At 40.4% G+C, this 25,283-nt stretch overlaps 1 protein-coding gene across 4 annotated transcripts in view; it reads left to right on the top strand.

Moving 5' to 3' along the window:
• Window positions 1–506: 506 nt before the first annotated feature.
• The window catches only part of TRIT1 (tRNA isopentenyltransferase 1), a 46,504-nt gene continuing 21,727 nt past the window's right edge, over window positions 507–25,283 (top strand). For all 4 annotated transcript variants that reach the window (XR_005985300.1, XR_005985299.1, XM_041738856.1 and 1 more), the window contains exons 1-2: window positions 507–695; window positions 21,524–21,664. Coding sequence is in view for 2 of the 4 variants with exons in the window: in XM_041738856.1 (XP_041594790.1) it covers window positions 522–695; window positions 21,524–21,664 (315 nt within the window). In the remaining 2 variants the exon portion in view is untranslated. The remainder of the gene's footprint in view (window positions 696–21,523; window positions 21,665–25,283) is intronic.

Here is a 25,283-nt window from a genome sequence, read left to right as displayed (position 1 = left end):
ATATAATTTTATATTGTAATTAATGGCATGAAGAAAAGAATTGGGAGTGATTTGAGATAGAATTGCCGTTCCGCATTTAAGAGGAGATAGCTTAAAAATCATTTCCGGCAGCCCAGGTGGCTCAGCGGTGTAGCGCCGCCTTCAGCGCAGGGCGCGATCCTGGAGACCCCGGATCGAGTCCCGCATCGGGCTCCTCGCATGGAGCCTGCTTCCCCTCTGCCTGGGTCTCTGCCTCTCTCTCTGTGTCTCTCATGAATAAATAAATAAATTCTTAAGAAAGAATCGATCTTTTGAATACATTGATTATCAGTTGCTTAAAAAAGAGAGAGAGAGAGAGAGAGAGAGAGGTGACAGTTGAGGCTCTGACACCAGCTAGTCGGGAACCTCTCAAACTTGAAACCTAGGTCTCGCTCCCCTCACCTCACTTCTCCTCCCCTCCCCCACAGAGCCTTAGGGATGCGCCGGCGCACTACCGGTTGCCATGGGGACAGCTGCTCCGCGCAAGCGCAGATATCTTCAAGATGGCGGCGGCGGCGGCTGCACGAGCGGTTTCTGTGGGCTCTGGGCTCCGGGGCTTGCCGCGGACGCTGCCTCTCGTAGTGATTCTCGGGGCCACCGGCACGGGCAAATCCACCCTGGCGTTGCAGCTAGGCCAGCGGCTCGGCGGCGAAATCGTCAGCGCCGACTCCATGCAGGTATGACGGTGCGGCGAGCGCCGGGCCTGAGGAACGCGGAGGCCATTTGCGGGCGCCTCAGGTCGAGCGGATGCCCTGTGGCCTGGTGGGAGTGGGTGAACCCCGAGGCTTGTGGGGCGGAGTGGGTAAGTGAAGGGAACCCGTCATGACTGGAGATGCCCACCATGTGCCAGACGTAGTGCCCGGCGACCGAGTCAGCCCTCCTCCCCCTCACGCCTCACGACGTTGCTGTTGGTAGGTAACTGTCTCCGTTGACGGCTTGAGGGAATTCGCCTAGGCAGAGGGAACGGCGTTCCCCGTGGCGCAGAGCGAGTACGCGAGGAGGTGGCGCTTGAACCTACAAGGCTGACGGGCGTCCAGGAAATAACCTGTTGAATGAAAATCATTGCAGAGCTTTTGCTATTTAGGGTACTCGGCGACGTGGGTGTCAGTCGGGCCCCATCTGTGAGTGACTCGTGCGGGAAATGGAACAGGGTGCATGGATGTTCAGGAGACCTGCGTTCTAGTTCCGAATCTGCCGTCGGCCACGTGAGCTTAAACGCCTCTGTAAAGTGGGAAGGGGAATGCCACCTCCTTCACAGGGCTTGGGGCTCGATAGGTGAGAGCAGGAGTTTTCAAATGAAGAGCAGGGTCCTGAGGAAGGCCAGGGCCAGGCACTTGGTAAATGGTTTATTGAGATGTTTAACCTGTTGGCCGCTGGGAGTCAGGCCGCTTTGTCCTCTTCCTTGAGTTAGAGGGAAGCCGAGAAGGGAGTGTAGTACCCGCAGCACCTGGGTGCATTTGTGCTCGCGGTGAGAGTGGGTGACATTTTGGGTAAATCGTTGATGGAGGAACCCTATTTGTTGAAGATAGTTTGCAGTTAATGGCTTTTTACAGAGTATATAGGTGCTTAATATGAAATGCCTGGCCCTGAGTCCGGCACCTACCTGATGGGTATTAAAGCGAGGAGGGGCATTCCTTCTCACGCTACACCCTGTAAACCTCCGCGGCATGGTTTCTACCTTTATTAGCTTTTTTTTTTTTTAATTTTTTAATTTACAAAAATTTTTAAAGATTTTATTTATTCATGAGAGACAGAGAGTGAGAGATTGAGAGGCAGAGACAAAGGCAGAGGGAGAAGCAGGCTCCATGCAGGAAGCCCAATGTGGGACTTGATCCCAGGACTCCAGGATCATGCCCGGGCCCAAAGGCGGGTGCTAAACCACTGAGCCACCCAGGGATCCCTCTTTTTTTTTTTTTTTTTAAAGATTTTATTTATTTATTAATGAGACAGAGAGAGAGAGAGGCAGAGACACAGGCAGAGGGAGAAGCAGGCTCCATGCAGGGAGCCCGACGTGGGACTCGATCCTGGGACTCCAGGATCACGCCCTGGGCGGAAGGCAGGCACTAAACCGCTGAGCCACCCAGGCTGCCCTACAAGTCAGATTTTATAGCAAGCCATACAATTTCTGAGATGGGAGAAATCAGTGAAGACTGTTGTAGTCAGTCATGGAAAGCTCTCTGAAAAGGGACTTGAAAGATGGGTGAGAATTTTGGACGGATAAGAGAGAAGGAAAAGGCGTTATGTGAAAGGAACACAAATGAAGATTTAGAAGGTGAAGTGGGCATAGTGTGTATGTAGGGTAGTGAAAGAAGGGTGTTCATTAGGTATTGTAGATACTGTGGATGGAATCGGGGATGAGTAATGTGATGAAGACTGTAAGAAGCATTCCTTTGTGAACAGTATGCATAATGAATTGGATTTGAGAGTGGGTGTTAGGAATGCAGGGGAAGGGAAAGATGTAACTTTTTTTTTTTTTTTAAAGATTTTTATTTATTTATGAGAGAGAGAGGGGCAGAGACACAGGCAGAGGGAGAAGCAGGCTCCATGCAGGGAGCCTGATGTAGGACTCGATCCCGGGTCTCCAGGTTCCCGCCTGGACTGAAGGCGGCGCTAAACCGCTGAGCCACCTGGGCTGCCCCCGTAACTTTTTTTTTTTTTAAGACTTATTTATTTGAGAAAGAGAGCACACACTCTTGAGTGGGGGTGGGAGGGAGAGAGAAAATCTCAAGTAGACTCCTCACTGAGTGCGGAGCCCACTGTGGGGCTTGATCCCAGGACCCTGAGATCATGACGTGAGGTGAAATCGAGAGTCAGACACTTAAGTGACTGAGCCACCCAGGTGCCCCAAGATGTAATATTTTCGAAGGTATTATGTTAAAGTGGGTTGGTCACTGATTCCTGAAAGAATACACACAATGTGACTTATGGTGAGCCTGGACATCAGGAAGATTTTGTAGAGCACAGTGGGAGTGGCAGCAGGACATTCAAGGGGAAAGTCTACTGGGTGGGTGGAGAGTGCCACAGATGTGACCCTGCTTCAGGATTCTTGCACTTACTATCTCTGCCTGGTGGAACTTATTTAACCATGTGGCTCACTTTCTCTCTTTATTCACATGTCACCTTACTGAGGCCTTCTCCGATCATCCTATTTAAAATAACACACCACTATTCCCTGTTCCCCATTTTCCTCATATACCATATCCCCATTTTCCTCATCATCCATGTCAGGAGAGTGTTCTCAGTAAATCATCTTAGTTTTACATTTATTTTTAAGTAAGTTAGTGGGTTCTGATCATGAGTGTTGTATACAGTGTTGTAATAGCTATTATTCATTTCTCAGAAGTGTTTCTTTACTCGTAGTTTGTGTACTATAAGGTTGAGTTTGCTAGAGGTTTTGTTGGCTGTAAAATAGGTCATGTCAGTGGGACACTGTGCCATACTGGTGATGTGGTGGACCTTACTTAATATTTGATGAAAGATTTGTTGACTTGCCTTATTGAAATCTTGATCCAGGGTAGCCTGGGTGGCTCAGCGGTTTAGCGCCGCCTTAGCCCAGGGCATGATCCCAGTCCCGGGATCGAGTCCCACATTGGGCTCCTGCATGGAGCCTGCTTCTCCCTCTGCTTTAAAATCTTAAAAAAAAAAGAAAGAAAGAGAGAGAGAGAGAGAGAGAGAGAAAGGAAGGAAGGGAGGGAGGGAGGGAGGGAGGGAGGAAGGAAGGAAGGAAGGAAGGAAAAGAAATCTTGATCCATTCAGATTTTTCCTGTGGTTATGTAAGTACCTGGAATATGAGACTTAAAAAATTTTTTTTTTAAAGATTTTATTTATTTGTTCATGAGAGAGAGAGAGAGAGAGGCAGACACACAGGCAGAGGGAGAAGCAGGGGAGCCTGACTTGGGACCCAGGACTCCAGGATCACACCCTGGGCCCAAGGCAGAGGCTCAACCAGTGAGCTACCCAGGCACTCAGAGACTTAAATTTCTTTCATCTTAGGGATTCCTTGAGAATTAATGTAGGAAAACACTTTGAAGATTATTGAGCTTTCTGAACTGGCTATCGATTGTGTTTAGTTTTGATTATACCATGGCTATTTGACCTCTTGGTCTCCATTGGAAAACTTTGACCTTTGATTTTAGTTTTCAGTCCAAATAATGATATAAAGTACCTATGCCCCATTTATGTGGTTGTACACAGTTCTTCATTTCTACCTTTGCTTACATGCCTGTTAACCTGCTTTGCTTGTTTTTTATCCGAAGGAGCGAGATGGTGCTTTTCATTGACTTGAGGTTAACTCAGAATTTTTGGTAACCATGTGAACAAAATGACATTTAAAAAAAGAATTGAAGTATAGTGGATGACACACGTTATATTAGTTTCACGTGTACAAAATGACATTCTTAATGTTGTATTACCAGCTCCTTGAAACCATTTCGAATAAATACAGAGGCAGAATGATAATAATAACTTAAATTTGTATAGCAAATTTGTTTATAAAATAGTTACAGATGCTTTTTATTTTCACAACAACCTTGTAAGGTAGATATTGTCATTTCACAGGTAAGGAAACAGGCTTTGCAGTAAGGTCTTCCAGTAAGTAGCAAACCTGGAGTTGAATATAGGTGTTTACTTTCCATGCTTGCTGCCTTATCCCCACAAAGCCTTGCCCTTTAGATGGGGCAGGAGCAGTAGTGTTCAGGCATTAGAGAGTATTTCTTTTTTTTTTTTTTTTATTTTATTTTTTATTTTTTTATTTATGATAGTCACAGAGAGAGAGAGAGGCAGAGACACAGGCAGAGGGAGAAGCAGGCTCCATGCACCGGGAGCCTGACGTGGGATTCGATCCTGGGTCTCCAGGATCGCGCCCTGGGCCAAAGGCAGGCGCCAAACCGCTGCGCCACCCAGGGATCCCTAGAGAGTATTTCTTAATATGTATGACTCTTCTTTCACAGGAGTGCTACATTTTGAGTAGGATATAAAATGTATTTTAGGATTCGTATTGTGAATCATAGTGTGAATTCATAGTGATGTCTTCAAATGGAGTTTGAACTTAGTGGTGGCCACATGATGCATTGCTTAGGAGAATAAAACTTGCTGCAGCTAAGAGAAATAATTTAATGTCAGTAATTTAATGATACCTGGAGAGAATGTGTACTGAAACAAAGGGGAAACATGGCCTTGTGGAGAGCCTACTTGGAGCAGTAAACTTTGTTGTACAGCCACACAAAGAGTGACCAAATGCAAAGTGTGATAATTAGTTCTTTCAAGGTTCCAGGTCGATCTTTAAAAAAAAAAATATTTGCATTTTAATAATCCCTTTTGGAATGATGTCCAGAATTTTGTATTTCATAAGTGTACTAGTAACTCAAAAGGGATTCTAAAACACTGTTTTATTTTATTTTTTTAAATAAATTTATTTTTTATTGGTGTTCAATTTACCAACATACAGAATAACACCCAGTGCTCATCCCGTCAAGTGCCCCCCTCAGTGCCCGTCACCCATTCACCCCCACCCCCCGCCCTCCTCCCCTTCCACCACCCCTAGTTCATAAAACACTGTTTTAAATCTTAAATTGTCTTGCACTTTGTACTTGTTTTGTTATATCTTTGTCTTACCTTGACTGTAGGGTGATTTCAAGGCAAGCCCTGTTGAGGCAGTTCCCATCCAGGGAAAGTGATTATTTTTGTAAACATTGAATAAGTAAGTGCTTTAAATATTGAGGTAGCTTCTTTGAGGGAAAATCACAGTGGACTATTAAGGGTAGGATGTCTAGGGTGAATACATTGTCATGGAGCCTGATAGATAATGACTTGCTCTTGTAGCCATGTGGCATTAGAAGGTCCTGCCTGGCTTCTTGCTTCCCATTCTCAAGCACTTAATTTGTTGAGTGGGATATTAGAAACACTTTCTGAGGAATTACTTGTTTAGGGACTCTTGCTGGATTCTGCTTTGAATTTCTGCATGGCAGTTGTGACAAATGTGAGAAATTAAATACAAATATTTAACTTGAGTTTGGGGCACCTGTGTGGCTCAGTGGTTGAGTGTCCGCCTTCAGCTCAGGTCATGATCCTGGGGTCCTGGAATTGAGTCCCACATGGGCTCCCCAGAGGGAGCCTACTTCTCCCTCTGCCTATGTCTCTGCCTCTGTGTGTGTGTGTGTGTGTGTGTGTCTGTCTCATGAATAAATAAATACAATCTTTAAAAAAATAATAATTTTCTGAGTTCTTCCAAACCCCAATTTCACAAATTATAGAAACTAAATATTGTTAGCAGTAAGAGTCTAAATTTAAGGAGGGACAGGTAATGCAATCCCTGTTTTCCAGGATGGAAAAACTGAGGCCCAGAAGATTAAAGAGCATGCTGGAGATCACAGTGCAAGACACTGGTACACCTGGGAATTGGATCTGGGTCTTGTGACTCCTGTGTAGTGTCTGATATATTGCAGGAAGATGATACTGAAGGTCTTCTTTTCAGTCTGAGTCTTTTTCTTGGCATGTAAATTCAAGGTACAATGCATTGCCTTCAGTCACTGGATGAAACATTGTACTGAGAACCATGAAGGCACTTGCCAAAAGATGTACAATGACTGCCTGGAAATACAGACTGCCAACTATATGCCAAGAGAAAAATAAACAAAGTATTCTATTTGGGTTTATAGAGAGGAAGTATCTCTAATGCCTTAGTTTTTCAAGTCCTGTGGAGAAGCAGTAGTCATACATAGGAGCACAGTTCCCTTTGTGTTTGTCTAAACCTACAAGAGGAGAAGCAAATGATTTTTGGCAGTCTGGCTATGATCAGGCTATGTGTCATCTAATGGATGTGGAGTTCTGGGTTCTTTTTGTCTGCTTTGGGATATAATTTAGCAGCAGTATCTATTTATTTTATATATATATAAAGGTATCATTATATATATATATATATATATATATATATATATATATAAACCAAAGGACTGTTTGTTTGTCTGATAGTGCTCAAGGGAGATCTGGGATGCTTGGGGGAGGGATATGAAAGGAGAGATGGGAGAGTGGATTACAGTGGCTTACTAGGACATGAAATAAAAGTAATAAAAACCTTGTTAACCAGGAGAGATGGGAGCTATCTGGAGGCTATTTGCCGTGACTGACAGAGATCTTAAAAAAAAAAAAAAAAAAAAAAGACTGAGCCCGACAAGAGGCTAAGAAGGAAATCTCAAAATTTTTGACTCATATAAAAAATCTATGGGTTTTGGGATGCCTGGGTGGCTCAGTGGTTGAGCATCTGCCTTTGGCTCAGCGCGTGATTCTGAAGTCCCAGGATTGAGTCCTACGTCAGGCTCCCTCCATGGAGCCTGCTTCTCCCTCTGCCTGTGTCTCTGCCTCTCTCTCTGTGTCTCTCATGAATAAATAAAATATTTTAAAAAAACTATGAGTTTCTACATCTCTTAGTTCACCTCCATTGTCACTGAGTTTAGTTTTCCTTAGGCTATGGTATTAAGCCTGGGTGGGTTTTTCATATATATGTATATTCACTTTCTTGCAGCTGTGGAAAGAACTGTGGAATCAAACATCCTATGTTATGTGAGGAAAGAGAAGTCACTACTGGCCAAATGAGAAACCATAGGAGAGCACAGATGGGACTTGTAGGTTTAGGTGTGTGAGGAGAAGATGGTGCTCTGATGCTTCAGTGCCTGGGGCAGGGTGTTGAAACAGCTCTTCTTTAAAAGGAATATACTTGGGGGAGCCCAGGTGGCTCAGTGGTTTAGCACTGCCTTCAGCCCAGGGCGTGATCCTGGAGTTCCGGGATCGGGTCCCACGCCAGACTCCCTGCATGGAACCTGCTTCTCTCTCTGCCTCTCTCTCTCTCTCTCTCTCTCTCTCTCTCTCTGTGTGTGTGTGTGTGTGTGTGTCTCATGAATAAATAAATAAATAATCTTTAAAAAATAAAAAATAAAGGGAATATACGTTCAAGGGGTAAATGTTATTTGGGATATACAGGAATTGCCCTGTGTGATTTGTATGTACTTGTATGTGGCTTAACCAAATTGGTTTTGGTTTCTTGTGTAGTTTGAATTTTTTAGATAAATTTGAATCAAACTGGAGTCCTGTTTGCCTCATTACTTACCTTTTGGGCACTGGTTCTGCCCCCTTCCTCATTGTGGCATCCAGAGTTCAAGCTCTTAACCATTATACCATGAATAATCCTCGTCATCATCATAACAGCATAGAAAACAATAATAGGGGGATCCCTGGGTGGCACAGCGGTTTGGCGCCTGCCTTTGGCCCAGGGCGCGATCCTGGAGACCTGGGATCGAATCCCACATCAGGCTCCTGGTGCATGGAGCCTGCTTCTCCCTCTGCCTGTGTCTCTGCCTCTCTCTCTCTCTCTGTGACTATCATAAATAAATAAATAAATAAATAAATAAATAAATAAATATTAAAAAAAAAAAAAGAAAACAATAATAGTATATATGCCAGGTACTGTTCTAAAAGTTTGACACGTATTATCTCATTTAATCCCTTCACCATCGCCTTGTGAGGTAGGCACTATTATCTCAGCCCTACAGAAAATTAATTTCTTGAACCCTCACCTCTGTACTATTCTATGCTTTTTTCCTCCACCTCCTCTTATTTGTCCATTCATTCTGCATCCCAGTTTTTCCTCTGTACCACTGTATACATTTTATTTGGCAGAGGAGGAAGACTATTCCTGCCTGACAAAAGAATAGCATGAACAAAGTAATGGAAAAATAAAAGCGTATGGTGTGTTTTCAAGGAGTGACCAGCAATTTTCTGGTATAGAGGATACTTGAGGGACGGTAGTAGGAGGTGAAACTAAAAATAAAGGACCCTGTGAACAAACTGTAGAGGCCTTTGAAAGGAATGTGGTGTGTGTGTGTGTGTGTGTTAAATATGGGAGTGTTAGTAAATGTGTTTCATTGGGTAACTCTGGTTAGAGAATGGGTTAGAGAGGGATAAACAGCTTAGGATTCAGTTACATTGGCCTGGGTGAGAGGGGCTGGAGTTGAACTGTGGCTGAGAAGAAGAGGAACCATTTTGACATTTTGGAGACAGAATCAATAGGATTTTGGTTATTGAAATGGAAGTGGTTTTTTTTTTTTTAACTTTTTAAATTTATTTATTTATTTATTTATTTATTTATTTATTTATTTATTTATTTATTATAGTCACAGAGAGAGAGAGAGAGAGAGAGGCAGAGACACAGGCAGAGGGAGAAGCAGGCTCCATGCACCGGGAGCCCGACGTGGGATTCGATCCCGGGTCTCCAGGATCGTGCCCTGGGCCAAAGGCAGGTGCTAAACCACTGCGCCACCCAGGGATCCCGAAATGGAAGTTTTTATGAGAAAAAATGATAGAGAACAAAGCCTTTTGATGTTTAGAAAGAAAGACATGCTTCCTGAAAAAAATGCAAATTAACACAGAAAAGTACAAAGGAAATACCACCATAGTCTTAGCATCCAGAGATAAACATTTTAACATGTTGGTGTACATTCTTTCACACATTTGTCTGTGTATTTGTGCACATGTGTTTACGTGTTTTTTTTCCTCCGATTTTATTTTGGTAAAATACACATAAAATTTACCACCTTAACCATTTTTCAAAGTGAACTCTACAGCTGATGTTAGGCTCAAGTTCAGACCCTGAAATCAAGAGTTACATGCTGTACTGACTGAGCCAGCCAGGCCCTTCTATCTTAACCATTTTTAAGTGTACAGTTCAGTGGTATTAAATGCATTTGTAATGCCGTTGTAACCATCATCACCATCTACGTCCATAATTCTTTTTTTTTTTATGTCCATAATTCTTTTCATCTTGTAAAATTGAAACTCTATACTCATTAAACAATACCTCCCCATTCCTCCTTTCTCCCAGCCCTTGGTAACCACCATTCTACTTTCTATGTCTATGATTTTGACTGTTCTTAAGTACCTCACATAAGTAGAATCATACAATATCTCTCTCTTTTGTGACTGGCTTATTTTACTTAGCAAATGTCCTCAAGGTTCATCCATGTGTGTATGTTTTTACATAAATTGACTCATATTTCATATTATTATTTTTTTTACATTTCATATTATTCTGTATCCGCCCCCCCCCCCCAACAATATGTTATGGATAGCTTTATGTGTTAGTGTATGTACATCAGTGGTCTCAATCTGGGGTCATTTTGCCCCCCAGGGCACATTTGCAATTTCTGGAGACATTTTTGGTTGTAAAAACTGGGGAGGAGGTAACGTAGTAGTAATTGTTGAAGTATTATAGATTTACACAAGAGTTTCAAAGATAGTACAGAAAGTTCTTGTATATCCTTCACCTAGCTTCTAAAATTAGCATCTTAGGGATGCCTGGGTGGCTCAGCGGCTGAGTGTTTTCCTTTGTTTGGCTCAGGGCATGATCCCGGAGTCTCGGGATTGAGTCCCACATTGGGCTCATTGTGTGGAGGCTGCTTCTCCCTCTGCTTCTCTCTTTATCTCTCATGAATAAATAAATAAATAAGATCTTTAAAAAAATAAAATTAGGGATCCCTGGGTGGCGCAGTGGTTTAGCACCTGCCTTTGGCCCAGGGTGCGATCCTGGAGACCCAGGATCGAATCCCACGTCGGGCTCCCGGTGCATGGAGCCTGCTTCTCCCTCTGCCTGTGTCTCTGCCTCTCTCTCTCTCTCTGTGTGTGTGACTATCATAAATCAATAAACATTTAAAAAAATAAAATAAAATTAGCTTCTATCATCTTGGTACTTTTTTTTTTTTTTAATGATAGTCACAGAGAGAGAGAGAGAGAGAGAGAGAGGCAGAGACGCAGGCAGAGGGAGAAGCAGGCTCCATGCACCGGGAGCCCGACGTGGGATTCGATCCTGGGTCTCCAGGATCGCACCCTGGGCCAAAGGCAGGTGCTAAACCACTGCGCCACCCAGGGATCCCTGTATTGTAAGTTTTAATCCTTGGTGCAGTCTCATGTGTTGGAAGTATTTTTTCAGTTGGTCATCTGTCTTTTGATTTATATGACTTTTTTGCCATATAAATGTTTTATTTTTTTTAAAGATTTTTATTTATTCATGATAGAAACAGAAAGAGGCAGAGTCACAGAATGAGGGAGAAACAGGCTCCCCATAGGTAGCCGGATGGACTATTCCCTGACCAGGATCACACTCTGAGTCAGATGCTAAACCACCAAGCCATCCAGGTGTCCCAATATAAATGTTTTAAATTTGTATATTCTTATATAGGTTTTAGGAGTATAAAAATTTAATATTCTTTTAGAGAATGCTATAGGGGTGTCTGGCTGGCTCAGTTGGTAAAGCCTGTGACTCTTGATCTTGGGTTGTGACTTTGAGCCTCACGTTGGGTGTAGAACTTGCTTTAAAAGGTGAGAATGTAAAAAAAAAATGATGAGAATGATATAATAGATTTATAATTTATTGAACTATTGGAACTTACAGATGTGTGTAAAAAATGTTGTTGATGCTCTAGCATAAATGAAGGTATACCCAAGGCCTCTTTGCCTTTGCTGTGTCTGTTGCTCTTCCCTTGCAGTCCCCTATACATATGTAACTGCAGCTGAAGTATGGGATTCTGCATTGTCCAGGCTGGTAGCTACCCAGCTACCCAATCAGCAACTTTACTCTCCTTTTCTGGGGTTTACATCTTGCTAGTGCCTCACACAATACTTAGAACATTGGTTCTCACTCTCAAGTGCACATTCCAGTCACCTGGAGAGCATGAAAAAAACAGATTTATAGTATTCGGTAAGTGTCTGTTGATTAGAATTAGATGATTTGCCTAACTTTTCAGGTGCTGATATTCTTCCTAATTTACAGTCTTATTCCGAGGTCTTCATTTAGCCTCTTTAGCCTGGTAGACAGTTTTATTTACTGGGAAAACTGGGTTTTAGTCCTAGCTTTGCCACTAACTCACTGTATCTATAACCTGGGACAAGGTACTGTCCTCTCTGGGCTTTAGTTTCCTCTTTGGCTATATTAGGGAGGGGAACTGATTAGATTAGTTCAGGGATGGGCAGCTTTTTTCTATGAAGGTCCAGATAGTAGATATTTAGACTCTGTGGGTCATATGGTGTCTGTCTGTCACAGTGTCTAAAGCTCCTTTTAGTTCTGGCATTTTGTGGTTCTCTTCTTTCAAACCCTAGCAAGGGGTCTCACCTAGAAGAACCAAGGAAAGTCTTGTTTAACTACCACCAGTTAAATATAGGTAATACCAAGCCTTATATAGTGCTTACAGTTTGCCTGCTACTCTTCTAAATATTTCACCTATATTAACTCTAATCTTCAGAATAACCCAGTGAGGAGTGTAGGTGCTATTATCATCCCCATTTTATAGATTAGAAAATGAGACACCACGAAAAATTAAATACTTAATTAACTGCAAAATGAAGTTGGATAGTAGAGCCAGAATTTGAACCCAGGCATAGCTCCATTATACTTTATTACCTCTCCCTAACTTAGACATAGACCTCTAAATAATATATACTCTATCATAAGGATCTTAAGTAAAATATTATTGAAGCCCTCAAAAGTGGGCCAATATCGAGGCTATAAAAGTGGCCATGAGAGGAACTTTATTAATAATTTTATTTTCTTAAAAGTGGCCATGAGAGGAACTTTATTAATAATTTTATTTTCTTAAAAGAGCCCTTTTGTTTCTGTCCCAGCATTATAGTCACATGGCATTGTCTTTTTAGTTATTTTTAGTATTCCTATCATTTACTTTTCAGAACCATGAGGGGGTTCACTGAATGGAAGCAGTCTTCTCCTCGGTTTCTGGAATTTAATTTCACCTTAATAGTTTATTACTTCAAGCAAGCAAACAGACCAGAGTCAAATGGGGATAAAAATTCTACTGGTAAGAGACAGCAGAAACAGCTTGTGCTATAAGCAGAGTATCCAGGCTTTAGTTGTATCTCTACTGCCAGTCAGTTATATGTCTAGGGAAGCTTTCTGAGCCTCCATATTCTCAAGTATAAAATTTCAGGTGATTGGACTAGGTGGATGATCTCTGAATTTCCTTAAATCCATGCTTCACCAGAGTTTACAGGTGGACTTCTAAGCAGCCACTGCAGAGGCTCTCCATTGCAGAGTTTCTCAGGCTTTAACTTAAAAGTTATGTGCCATTTTTTTTTAAAGATTTTATTCATTTATTAATAAGAGACACAGGGAGCGAGAAAGAGAGAGGCAGAGACACAGGCAGAGGCAGAAGCAAGCTCCATGAAGGGAGCCTGATGTGGGCCTCCATCCCGGGTCTCCAGGATCAGGCCCTGGGATGAAGGCAGTGCTAAACCGCTGAGCCACCCTGGCTGCCCCTTTATGTGCCAGTTTTGCATTCTCTACCCTGATCTGTCTGTATTTATTTAGATGTAAAAATTTTTCAAATTCTTTTTACCATTTAGTTAGATTGATGCTCTCCAGGAATGCATACTTACTATGTATGCACCTCTTAGTTTGAGAAGCATGGCTTTATATTAAGATTCTAGTCCCTTTTCCTTTTTTTTTTTTTTAAGATTTTATTTTTAAGTAATCTCTACACCCTACATGGGACTCGAACTTACAACCTTGGAATCAAGAGTCCCCATGCTCCATTGACTAAGCCAGCCAGGTGTTCCCCCCACCCACCTTTTTTTCTTATATACAGATAGCCATTGGAAGAAGAAAAGTCATGATCTGCACTGCAAATTCCAAAGCACTCCTCTCACCAGACTGACTGAAGGCTTCTCCCACTTTCTGAGCATCTTAGTCTGTCTGATTTAGTCAGCATGTCTGCAGTTGAACTTCTGCCAAACAAAGCTAAAAGGAGTAGTTGCCTGATATAATGTTCCTGTAGCTTGCTCATTCTTTCTTAATAAAGTGTAAAATTTTTTAAAAGTCATCTTTTTATTAAGAAAGAAAAGTTAGGCAAGAGGTTGACCTTTTCCCTACTCTTTCATTTCTCTTCAGTTGAATAATCAAATTCAGACTCCTTTAATCAGAAAGGAAAATCAACTTTCTGGTGTGTGCCAACATCCTTTAAAATTTTTTTTTCCTTTTAGCTTCCATGCCAAAGTCTTTTTTTCTGAAGTTTGGACTGTTAGAATTAAAGAGGATGTTGGGAATGAGGAACTTGAGGTTCCAGGAAAGAAAGCTCACTTCCCCAAAGTCACAGAGCTGATGTGTATAGAACAGAGATTAGCAACATGGTGGGAAGAGAACAATATGAAGTCAGAAGATGTGGATTCAAAGTTTGCCTCTGCCGCTAACTTGCTGTGTGACTTTGGTCAGGTTACCTAACATGTCTAAGTTTTCATTCCCTCATTGTTAAAGTGGAAGCCAACATAACTTCATAGGGTGTGAAATTTTTAAAGATTTTATTTATTCATGAGAGAGAGAGAGGGAGGGGGGGCAGAGACACAGGCAGAGGGAGAAGCAGCCTCCATGCAGGGAGCCTGCTGAGCTGCCCGGGTGTGGACATAAATTGGAGGACTTATACTGTAAGGATAGAAAGATCAGTGAGGAATCCGATGGAATGAGCAGTCTGGTTGGGAAGTCATAAAGCCTTCAATTGGTGTGATGATAGTGAGCATTTTAGGAACTATTTTGCATAAAAGTGGAGAGATTGGAAATGTGGGGAGAGAGATGGATACAGAGGTACTAGGATCACTTCGAGGGTTTTGGTTTGATTATCTCATGGTTCACTCAAGTATGGCTGGGACAATAAGGAGTTCAGTTTTGGATATATCAGGTTACAGGTGTCTGGGGTGATGTTGCTGCTGCTGCTAAGGATGATAGCTAACGTTTATTGACTGCTTCCAAAAGGCAGGCCCTGTTCCATATGCTTTGCATGTATTAATTATTTAATTCTCACCGTAACCTTTTGAGGTTAGCTTTAAGATTATCCTCACTTTATAAGTAAGAAATCTGAGGCACAGAGAGGTTAAATAACTTGTCCAAGGTTACATAGCCAGTAATAGTGGAGCCAGGACTTAAATCCAGGCAACCTGGCTCCAGAGTCCTTACTGTTAACAACTTCACAATATTATATATTCACAATATTATCAATCATCTCATTGATGATGAAAATGTCCACTAGGCAGTTAAATATACAGGTCTGGCATCAAGAGAGAACTAGATTGCAGATATGGATTTTAGGAGTTAGCACAAAAATGGTTATAGAAGCCATGAGTGTCAGACAGTTCACAGTATAGGAATGACAGGTAGATGCCCTAAAGACAGCCATTTCTCAATATTGTTACCATGACAGATATTGCTAACAGATCAGGGGTTGGCTTCAGTAAGGAAACTGAAGGGGCCAGTGAGATTGGAAGAAAAGTGGGAGAGATTGCTGCCATTGAAACTCCAAAGGAGAATGGATTATGGAGAGAGACTAGTAGTATCATATTGTTGCTTTTTCATCATGTGTTTTGAAAGTTTAGTAGAAAAGTGTTAATTTGGCAGCCAGGGTTCATTAGTGATCTCAGAGAGTGGTATCCATGGAGCAGTACAGGGGCAGCCAGCAGAGAAGGTAGGGTGATTGTACTGATTCATAATCCATGATTGTGGTTTTCAAAGCATATGTAATCCATAGAGGCAAGAAAGTGATTGAAGGACTTCAGGATCTAATTTGGATTAGGAAGGAAATGAAGTCCAAAGAAAGAAGGAAAGAAAAACAAACAAGGGGGAGGAGCAGCTTTTCCTCATGCTTGTAGACAGCACTGTTGGGGAATTAATCTGCACTCAGAGCTCCATGATCTGCCTAGTGCTCAGGATCTTGCTGATGAACATATTCAGTAGGACTACCCTACAGAATGACAGCCTAAAGGGATGGAGACTTAAATGAGTAGGACCTTTAGCAGTACACTTAAAGATTTTGGGGAGTTTCTCCAAGGTAAAATTTCTTTGGATCAGGGTTTATCCTCAGGACCATTGACATTTTTGAGCTGGATAATTTTTTTGTTGTGTGTGTGTATGGGGGGAGGGGGAAGTTGTCCTTGCATTGTAGTATGTTTAGCAGCATCCCTGACCTACCCACTAGATAACAGCAGCACGTCCACTCCCGCAGTTGTGACAGCCAAAAATATTTCTAGACATTGCCAAATGTCCCCTAGGGGACAATTTACTTTCAGTTGATAACACACCTCTCGATTCTGCTGGTTTTCCTCTAGGTCTCTGCTGTAAATTTCACTCACCTTCATTAGCGCCTCTGGGCACTTTAGCTTTGTTGGTTTGGAGAGTTCGGGTTATTTTAGTTTTGTGGCCTTTTCCCAAGACATTTTCAATCTGGAAATAAACTCTGAATAGAAGTGAGACAGAAGCATATTTCCTTCTGGTACAGATAAATACCTAGAACATTCATTAAATGGTTAGTGCTTATGAGATTTATAGAAGATGGTTACAGTCAAACTTTAATGTCTCAGAAACTTTTATACTGTTTATCTCTTTATAGTATAGTTATTTGTATCTGTATCTCTTGCTAGCCTGGACTCCTTGAGGACAGGGACCCTTTTTAAATCTTTGCATGCCCTGGGGATCCCTGGGTGGCGCAGCAGTTTGGCGCCTGCCTTTGGCCCAGGGCTCGATCCTGGAGACCCGGGATCGAATCCCACGTCAGGCTCCCGGTGCTTGGAGCCTGCTTCTCCCTCTGCCTATGTCTCTGCCTCTCTCTCTCTCTCTCTCTCTCTCTGACTATCATAAATAAATTAAAAAAAAAAAAATTAAAAAAAAAAATCTTTGCATGCCCTAACATCTTGCAGAATACCTGGCACATAGTAGACTCTCAATAAATGTTTGCTAAGATAAGTCAATTATGTTGATAATTGGCTAAGTAGGTTAAACTTGTAATTTTTCAGAGTATTTCAGTTATCAGACCTCACAAAGAGACCAGAACTCCCTTAGTATTGACAAAATCTGAATTGTACAGAGAGAAGCATTTTATCCAGTCATTTCTATGTACACAGATCATAGGTGTCCTCTGGGAGAATAGGAAATGGAACAGAGTGACATGCTGCCTTTGGAAGGTAACAGATCCTTTAAGCTCTTCCTAGCACCCAGGGCTGTCTATTCTATAGGTAGAGTCTCACTGCAACTATAATTGAAGGCTGGAGAATAGGTGAAATATAAGGCAATCAGCTACAAACCTAACTTACTCTGGTAGGATGATGTTTTCTGGGCAGGTAATAAAATAAGCACAGTTGTGGGATTTATAATATAAATATCTGTATGGGCCAAATGTGACATTTACAAAATTGATTGGTTTCTAAATTTGATTAGATATTTATCCTTAGTGCAGATGTGTAAAATGTGTTGTGTTTTTGCTTTTTGGCTGGGTGGTATGATTTTAATTGGTAAATAATGTATGTCTTAAAATGCATAATTCTTGGGGCTTCTTGCTGGTTCAGTTGGTGGAGGGTACAACTCTCGATCTTGGAAATAGAGGTTCAAGTCCCATGTTGGGTGTAGAGATTACTTAAAAATAAAATCTTTAAAAATGCATAATTCGTAACTGTACAATTCAGTAAGTTATCAAAAAAGTGAAAATCCCTGTGTAACCAAAACTCAGTTCAAGAAATAGAACATTACCAGTCTTCTCAATAATTTTAAAAGTTATGGTATGATCTAGCAATTCCACTTCTAGGTACGTATTTAAAAGAATTGAAAATTTCAAATTTTTGAAAATTTCACTTCATTGCTAATATTCACTGGTTTGTCATTCTACCAAAAAATCTGTCATCCAAGTTTTTTGTTATTGTAAAATATACATGACATAAAATTTACTATTTTGCCATATGTTAAGCATATTCACATTGTTCTGCAAACTTCATCACCCTCCATCTTCAGAACTTTTTCAGCCCAAACTGAAATTCTGTACCCATTTTACTTTATTATTATTTATTATTACTATTGTTATTATTTTTTAAAGATTTTATTCATTTATTTGACAGAGCACAAGCAGGAGGGACAGCAAAGGGAGAGGGCTCAGATTGTGACCTGAGCAGGTGCCTGCATCCACATTTTTTAAAAGAAACTTTTTGTTAGGGAAATTTTCCAACATATAAAAAAGTAGAGTGAATACCAGTTGAACTGCTGTGTGTCTCACCTCCCTTCAGCAGTTAAGAACACTTGGCCAATCTTGTTTCAGTTATTAGTCTGCCCCTCCTACCCTGTTACTGGAACCCAGATCCCAGTCATGATATACTTTTTTTTTTCCTGTTGTTAAAAGCAGCAAATAAACTTAAAATTTTTTTTAAAAATTTATTTATTTATTTATTTATTTGAGAGCGAGAGAGAGTATGTGCAAGCAGGGGAGGGGCAAAGGAAGAGGGAAGGATAGAATCCTCAAGCAGAGGGGCACCGGGGTGGCTCAGTTGGCTAAGTGTCTGCCTTTCGCTCAGGTCATCATCCCAGGGTCCTTGGATCGAGCCACTGTGGGTTCCCTGCTCAGTGGTGAGCCTGCTTCTCCCTCTGCCCCTCCCCCTGCTCGTGCTTTCTCTCAAATAATAAGTAAAATCTTTTTAAAAATGTAAAAAATGAAATTAAAAAAAATCCTCAAGCAGAATCCCTACAGAGTCCAGAGCCCAAAGCAGGGCTCGATCCCAGGACCCTGAGATCATGACCTGAGCCAAAATTCAGAGTCGGTCACTCAATCAGCTGAACCAGCCAGGTGCCCCAGTGATCATAATTCTCATGTCATTATTAACAAATATCTTTTCAGCATCATTCTTTCTCTCATGCAATGCAGATATAGATGTACTTTACATATGCCCTTCATCTACCCTTGCCTTCTTGCTTGTTAAAAATTTATTCATGGGTAAAATGAAAAAATACACAGTAGCTGTGGTCACAAGTTGCACAGTTATTTGTAAGCTCAACTGTAACTGTTGAAAGAAGTCATATTAGAATGGAAGACTGAAGCAACATCGTTATAGATGTAACTTTGGATCAGCTCTAATTTCTTTTTTTAAAAAAACGTATACTTTCATTCATATGTACCTCAATATGTTGTATACCTCAAAGTTAAGGACTCCTTTTTTTTAAAAAAAACATAACCATAAAGCTGATACCTAAAAATAATCCTTTTATCATCAGATATCCAGTTAGTATCACCTATGTCTTTGTGCCCAGTTTCTTTTAATCTAGTGGTACAGGAAATGAAAAGTTGACAAAGATGACACTCAAAGATGACAATTTACACTGGTAACCAAGATGTACTTTGTGTGATTTACAGTTTTTAGTTTGTTAACTCTATAAGCAAGACATCTACTTTCCTTAAATCACTAATACTCTTTTCTTTCTGATATTTGTTGACGTTTATATATACCATAAACAGTACAACAGACCACTTCCTTTAATAAATATGGTGAGCCTCGTTCTGGGGTTGCCTTTAGTATTTGTTGATGTTTTTGTTTAAACAAAAGATAAAAATAAAAAATAAATAAAATAAACTTACCATTTCAAGGAGTTCTAGAACAGGGACATCTGGGTGGCTCAGCAGTTGAACGCCTGCCTTTGGACCAGGTCGTGACCCTGGAGTCTCAGGATCAAGTCCCACATCGGGCTCCCTGCATGGAGCCTGCTTCTACCTCTGCCTGTGTCTCTGCCTCTCTCTCTGTGTGTCTCATGAATAAATAAATAAAATCTTTAAATAAATAAATAAATAAAAGCTTAAAATTTTTTTTAAAAAACATACACATAAAGGCAGGACTCAGGATGAAAATTTATATGTTTACATTTTGGCTTTTTTGGAGGTGGGGGTGATAATTGTGCATTTACAGCTATGCCTTTCCTTAACATTAATCTCTGTTAAAAATGAGAATCCATTTACAAGGTTCAGAAAGTCTCTACTGACAAAATCAGGTTGTTGTTTAAGTTCTTTAACTAACATTGATTAGGTCATTTGGAATTCAACAGAGCCAACTAAAGTTTGTGGGGAAGAGGGAGAAGAACACAGAACACAGAGTTATTAACTCCTGTCCCTCCTATAGTTTTCTTAATTCATGCAGAAGACTGCTGTGTACAGTATATGCTGTGGCACCTTCTGATGTCAGAAGGACATCTTGTTCAAGATACACAGAAAAGCACACCCGATGATTTAAGATTCCATCAATATTCAGGTGTAAGAATGGATGTCTGTTGTGAGTTAATGGCAGAGCTGGTTCTTTCCTATGGCTCTTTATATTTCTTCTGTGCGGGGGTTTTACTAATTAACATTTTTTTTGTTCCTTGAAGATAGTGTATATCCTTGTTGGGTAAACAACCTCAGTAGTTAAGAGCATAGAAGCTTCAGAGTGCTAGTGACACTAAACTTCTCATTTCTCTTGCATTGTGATAGTAATAGTAGTGGTTGTAATATAGGTAGTAATATAATGACCCTGTATATCATATGCAAAGTGTTAGGGAAAAACCAAGTGCTTTTACGTGTATTAACTCACTTAATCCACACAACAACCCCATGAGATGATACTGTTATCCTCATTTTACTGATGAGGGATTGAGGCAGAGAGAGGTTAGTAACTGACTACTCCACAAGTAAAAATAACTGGTGAGTGGCAGAGCTAGGAATTGATCTGAGGCAGCCTGGCGCCAGCGTCCTTCCTCCTAAACCATTATACTGTACTGTACTTAATCGACACCCATGTAAGTAAAGGGAAATGTGAGATAAAAAATGCTTTTAACATCTTTGTGGGCTCTATGGAACTTATTATTTGTTCATTCAATGCTCCCTGTAGAATCAGTGATTACAGAGAGAACATTTAATCTCAAAGCATTCATCCCTATTTTCAAACTAGTATTTTCAGATCTGTTCTCCATCTGAGACCTTGCATTTAGAAAAAGTACATTTGAACTTTTTAGTTGAATTGGCAGATCAAGAGCTTACAGACAGGATATTGCCTTTGAGTATTTAGACTGTATGTGCTGACCCCCTGAAGCAGTAATTTGGTTAGATCACAATGTTTCCATTAGAGTACAGCAGTATTAGGGGTTCTGACTTCAAAGTGTGTCTGTGTGTGTTTTATATGTATCTTTGTAAATAGGCCACTTCTCTACAAATGGAGCCAAGATTCTAAAAATCTTTCAGAGCCATTTAAATCCAAGAAATATCTAAGCATTTGAAGTAGAACTATGAGCCATGCAAATGTTACCTTTCTGGAGACTTGTGATAAGTAAAATAAATAAAACAACCTGCCCATTTTTAAATGCTTGCAGAACCTAAAGAACGTCCAGTTAATCCTGCGGAATTAGTTCTTACTTGACCATTGATTTACATACACTTTTTATCTTTAAGTCTAAGCTAATAGCCACTGTTTGATAAGAAAGCCAGTGTTCTGTTTTCTTTTGCTTCCTTTATCTTGGGTGTTTGTAGGTCTGCTATTCTCTCAACACATATGCTTAGAAACACATCTGTTCTGGTGCTTTGGGTCAGTCCCGTGTTTGGCTAGAGGGAGGAACAGATCACCATTGCTACTTATGAAGTTTGCGTTTTATGGAGGCAGGTGACTTTCTCATGCTAATTTTCTTTCCCTTCCCTAGGTTTATGAAGGCCTAGACATCATCACGAACAAGGTTTCTGCCCAAGAGCAGAGAATGTGCCAGCACCACATGATCAGCTTTGTGGATCCTCTCGTGACAAATTACACAGTTGTGGACTTCAGGAACAAAGCAACTGCTCTAATATCCTTATGAAAGAGCAACTAGATTTGGTGGGTACAAGGCAGCGCAAGCCAAGAGAGAAGTTTTCTTTTCAGTGAGTTTCTTAAAACCAGGGGCACCCAAGACGTAACAACCAATAGATAGCATCCCCATCAGAACTATATGGATCAAAAATAGAATGCTCTTGCTTCTCAGAGTCATCAGACTGCAGGATCAGCTATCCCTTAGGTGCTTATTAGAAATGCTGAATTTGGGCCTCACTCCAGAACTACTGAATCAGAATCTACATTTCACAAGAGTCCCAGGTGATTCATATACATATTACAATTTCAGAAGCAGTTTTAGTGAAGACAGCACTGATTTAGGAATTAGAAAATCTGTTCTCTAGTTCCAGAACCTTTGGAACAAGTGAATTTTATTGAGTAGAGCATTTACCCCACCCAGTTCCAGTTTCTCATCCTTTAAATGGGGATGCAAAATCAATTTATAGATATAATGGAGTTACTTACATTTAGAATTGAATAGGGATTGTTGGGTGAGGACTGCAAAACAATAAAAAAAAATTTTTTTCCTATGATCAGTGATCTTTGATTGATTAATTAGGCTCTATACCCAGCATGGAGCCCAACATGAGACTTGAACTCACAACCCTGTATTCAAGACCTGAGCTGAGATCAAGAGTCCGATGCTTAACCAGCTGAGCCACCCAAGGTGCCCCTTGTTTATTTTAAAATTAATTCCAGTACAGTTAACATATAGTGTTACATAGTTTCAACACCAATAAATTTTGAAAAAAGAATACTATAAGGGAGACTGTCCTTATATTTTAAGTGTCCAGACTTCCAGGTGGGGTGCCTGGCTGGCTCTATTGGTAGAGCATGCAACTCTTAATTTCCAGGTTGTGAGTTCAAGCCCCACATTGGGTTAGAGATTACTTAAAAAAAAAAAAAAAAATTGGACTGCCAGATATTAAAATATAAGGAAAATTCATAATAGTTATAATAACATGGAACTTAATACTAGACAAATATATGACACAGAACAGAAAACTCAGGTACAAATTCAAATGGATATATATATTTACCTAATGATCAAGGTGGCATTTGAGGAACGCCTGGGTGGCTCAGCGGTTGAGCATCTGCTTTGGCTCAGGGCATGATCCTGGAGTCCTGGGATCGAATCTCACATTGGGCTTCCTGCTTGGAGCCTGCTTCTTCCTCTGCCTGTGTCTCTGCCTCTCTCTCTCTATGTGTCTCTCATGAATAAATAAATAAAATATTTTTTAAAAAGATGGCATTTGAAACAGTAGAGAAATAATATAGTAGTTAATAATTATTCCTGGAATAGCTAATTTTTTTGGAAAAAATAAAATCACAATCTCATATATAACATTGCAGATGGGTCTCAGAGTTAAATACATGTATTTTTAATGAAACTTTGAAACAAATGGGATAATATAGAATTGAGTAGTTATATGATTTTAGAGTAGGGAAAAGTTTTTTTGGGGGAAAAAGGGTTTTTAAATGGATTTTTAAACTCAGTTTTTCTTTATTTTACTATGTTAAAATACAGAATTTACCACTTAACTATTTTATTTTATATTTTATTTTTTCAAGATTTTCTTTTTTTTTTTAAGATTTATTTATTTATTTATTCATGATAGAGAGAGAGAGAGAGGCAGAGACACAGGCAGAGGGAGAAGTAGGCTCTCCGCCGGGAGCCTGACGTGGGACTCGATCCTGGGACTCCAGGATCATGCCCTGGGCCAAAGGCAGGCGCTAAACCGCTGAACTACCCAGGGATCCCCTATTTTTTCAAGATTTTATTTATTTATTCATGAGAGACAGAGAGCGAGAGAGAGAGGCAAAGACACAGGCAGAGGGAGAAGCAGGTTCCATGCAGGAAGCCCGACGTGGGACTCGATCCTGGGTCTCCAGGATTAGGCCCTGGGCCGAAGGCAGCGCTAAACCACTGAGCCACCCAGGCTGCCCACCACTTAACCATTTTAAAGTGTACATTTCAGTTGTGTTGAATACATTCACATTGTAGTGCAACCATCACCACCATCCATCCATATAACCTTTTTTTTTTTTTTTTTAAAGATTTATTTATTAGAGCACAAGTGGGAGGGGCAAAGGGAGAGATATGAAGAATCTCAAGCAGACTCCCTGCCTGATGTGGGGCTCCATCCTAGGACCCTGAGATCATGACCTGAGTCAAAACCAAGTGTCAGGTACTCAACCAACTATACCACCCAGGTACCACCACCTCCTTTTTTAAAGGAAAGTAGCTAGCTTTGAGTATGTATGAATTAAGAATTTGTGTTGGCAAGAATGTGTGTCTACCCTAGAGTAACCTTGCCACGAGTATAACTGGAGATAGATGGTAGATCTCATTCATAGCACCATTGCTCTTAATGGCAAAAACAAACACCTAGATTCTTACTTACAGAAGAATGTATAAAATTTGCTTTGTTCATATAAGTGGTTTTTCAGCAGTGAAAGTGAATATATTGTAGCTGCATGCAGCAATTGATGTGGGACAATTTCAGAAACATTATAAAATATGAGAAATTCTAGAAGGATGCATATACATTCATACCATTTATTATAAAAGTTAAAAAGCAAGCAAAACTAACCAATGTATTTTTTAGGGGGTTATATATACATAAGGAATAACATAAAGAAAAGCAAGGGAATGATAACAAGAAAACCAAACAATTCAGGATAGCAAATCTCAGGTTTCCCTGCAGAGAGGGGAAGTGTAGGGGGTTGGAATGGGAATGAATACACAAGAAGCTTCAAAAGAATTAATAATATTCCTTTTTTTACCTTGAGTTCATGAGTATTTATTATTAGACTTCATAATGTATGGATGTTCTTTTGTGTATATTAAATATTTTATAATTTTTAAATATTTTTTTTTAAATTTTTTTAAATTTATTTATGATAGTCACAGAGAGAGAGAGAGAGGCAGAGACACAGGCAGAGGGAGAAGCAGGCTCCATGCACCGGGAGCCTGACGTGGGATTCGATCTCGGGTCTCCAGGATCGCGCCCTGGGCCAAAGGCAGGCGCCAAACCACTGCGCCACCCAGGGATCCCTATTTTATAATTTTTAAAAAATTAGCCCACTATAAACAAAATTAAAAAACAGACTATAAGCCAGAGGAAAAATACTTGTAACCTAGGAAAAGTGAATAGTTCATATCCTTAATATATGAAGAACTCGTATGAATCAGTATGAAAAATTCTTAAAGGGCTTGAGTAATAATTCACAAAGGAAGAAATATAAATGATGGTAAATGGAGAAAAGGGTTTTATCCTTGCTGTTTTATCTGCCATGCAGATCAAAATAGTGAGATCATATTTTTTTGCCTATCAAATAGGCAGATATTAAAATGTAGATAATTCTTGCCCTACCTGCTATACGAGACAGTTGTATCAGATGAAATAATATATATGAATGCCCTTGGCAAATTAAAACATAACACTGAATGTATGTTGTTGCTTTAAGACAGTTTGGTTATTCAGAAAGAACTTAGAGAAAGTGGAGTTTTCAGAGGGCAGCTGGGGATGACTTAATCATCACTTACAGGATCGGATATTTTGGAGTTTAGGTAAGAATCTAAAATCAGAATG

Source organism: Vulpes lagopus, chromosome 23 (assembly GCF_018345385.1).
Source record: "Vulpes lagopus strain Blue_001 chromosome 23, ASM1834538v1, whole genome shotgun sequence".
Taxonomy (NCBI): domain Eukaryota; kingdom Metazoa; phylum Chordata; class Mammalia; order Carnivora; family Canidae; genus Vulpes; species Vulpes lagopus.
The sequence above is the reverse complement of the archived record's forward strand: the minus strand, read 5'-3'. Positions and strand labels throughout refer to the sequence as shown.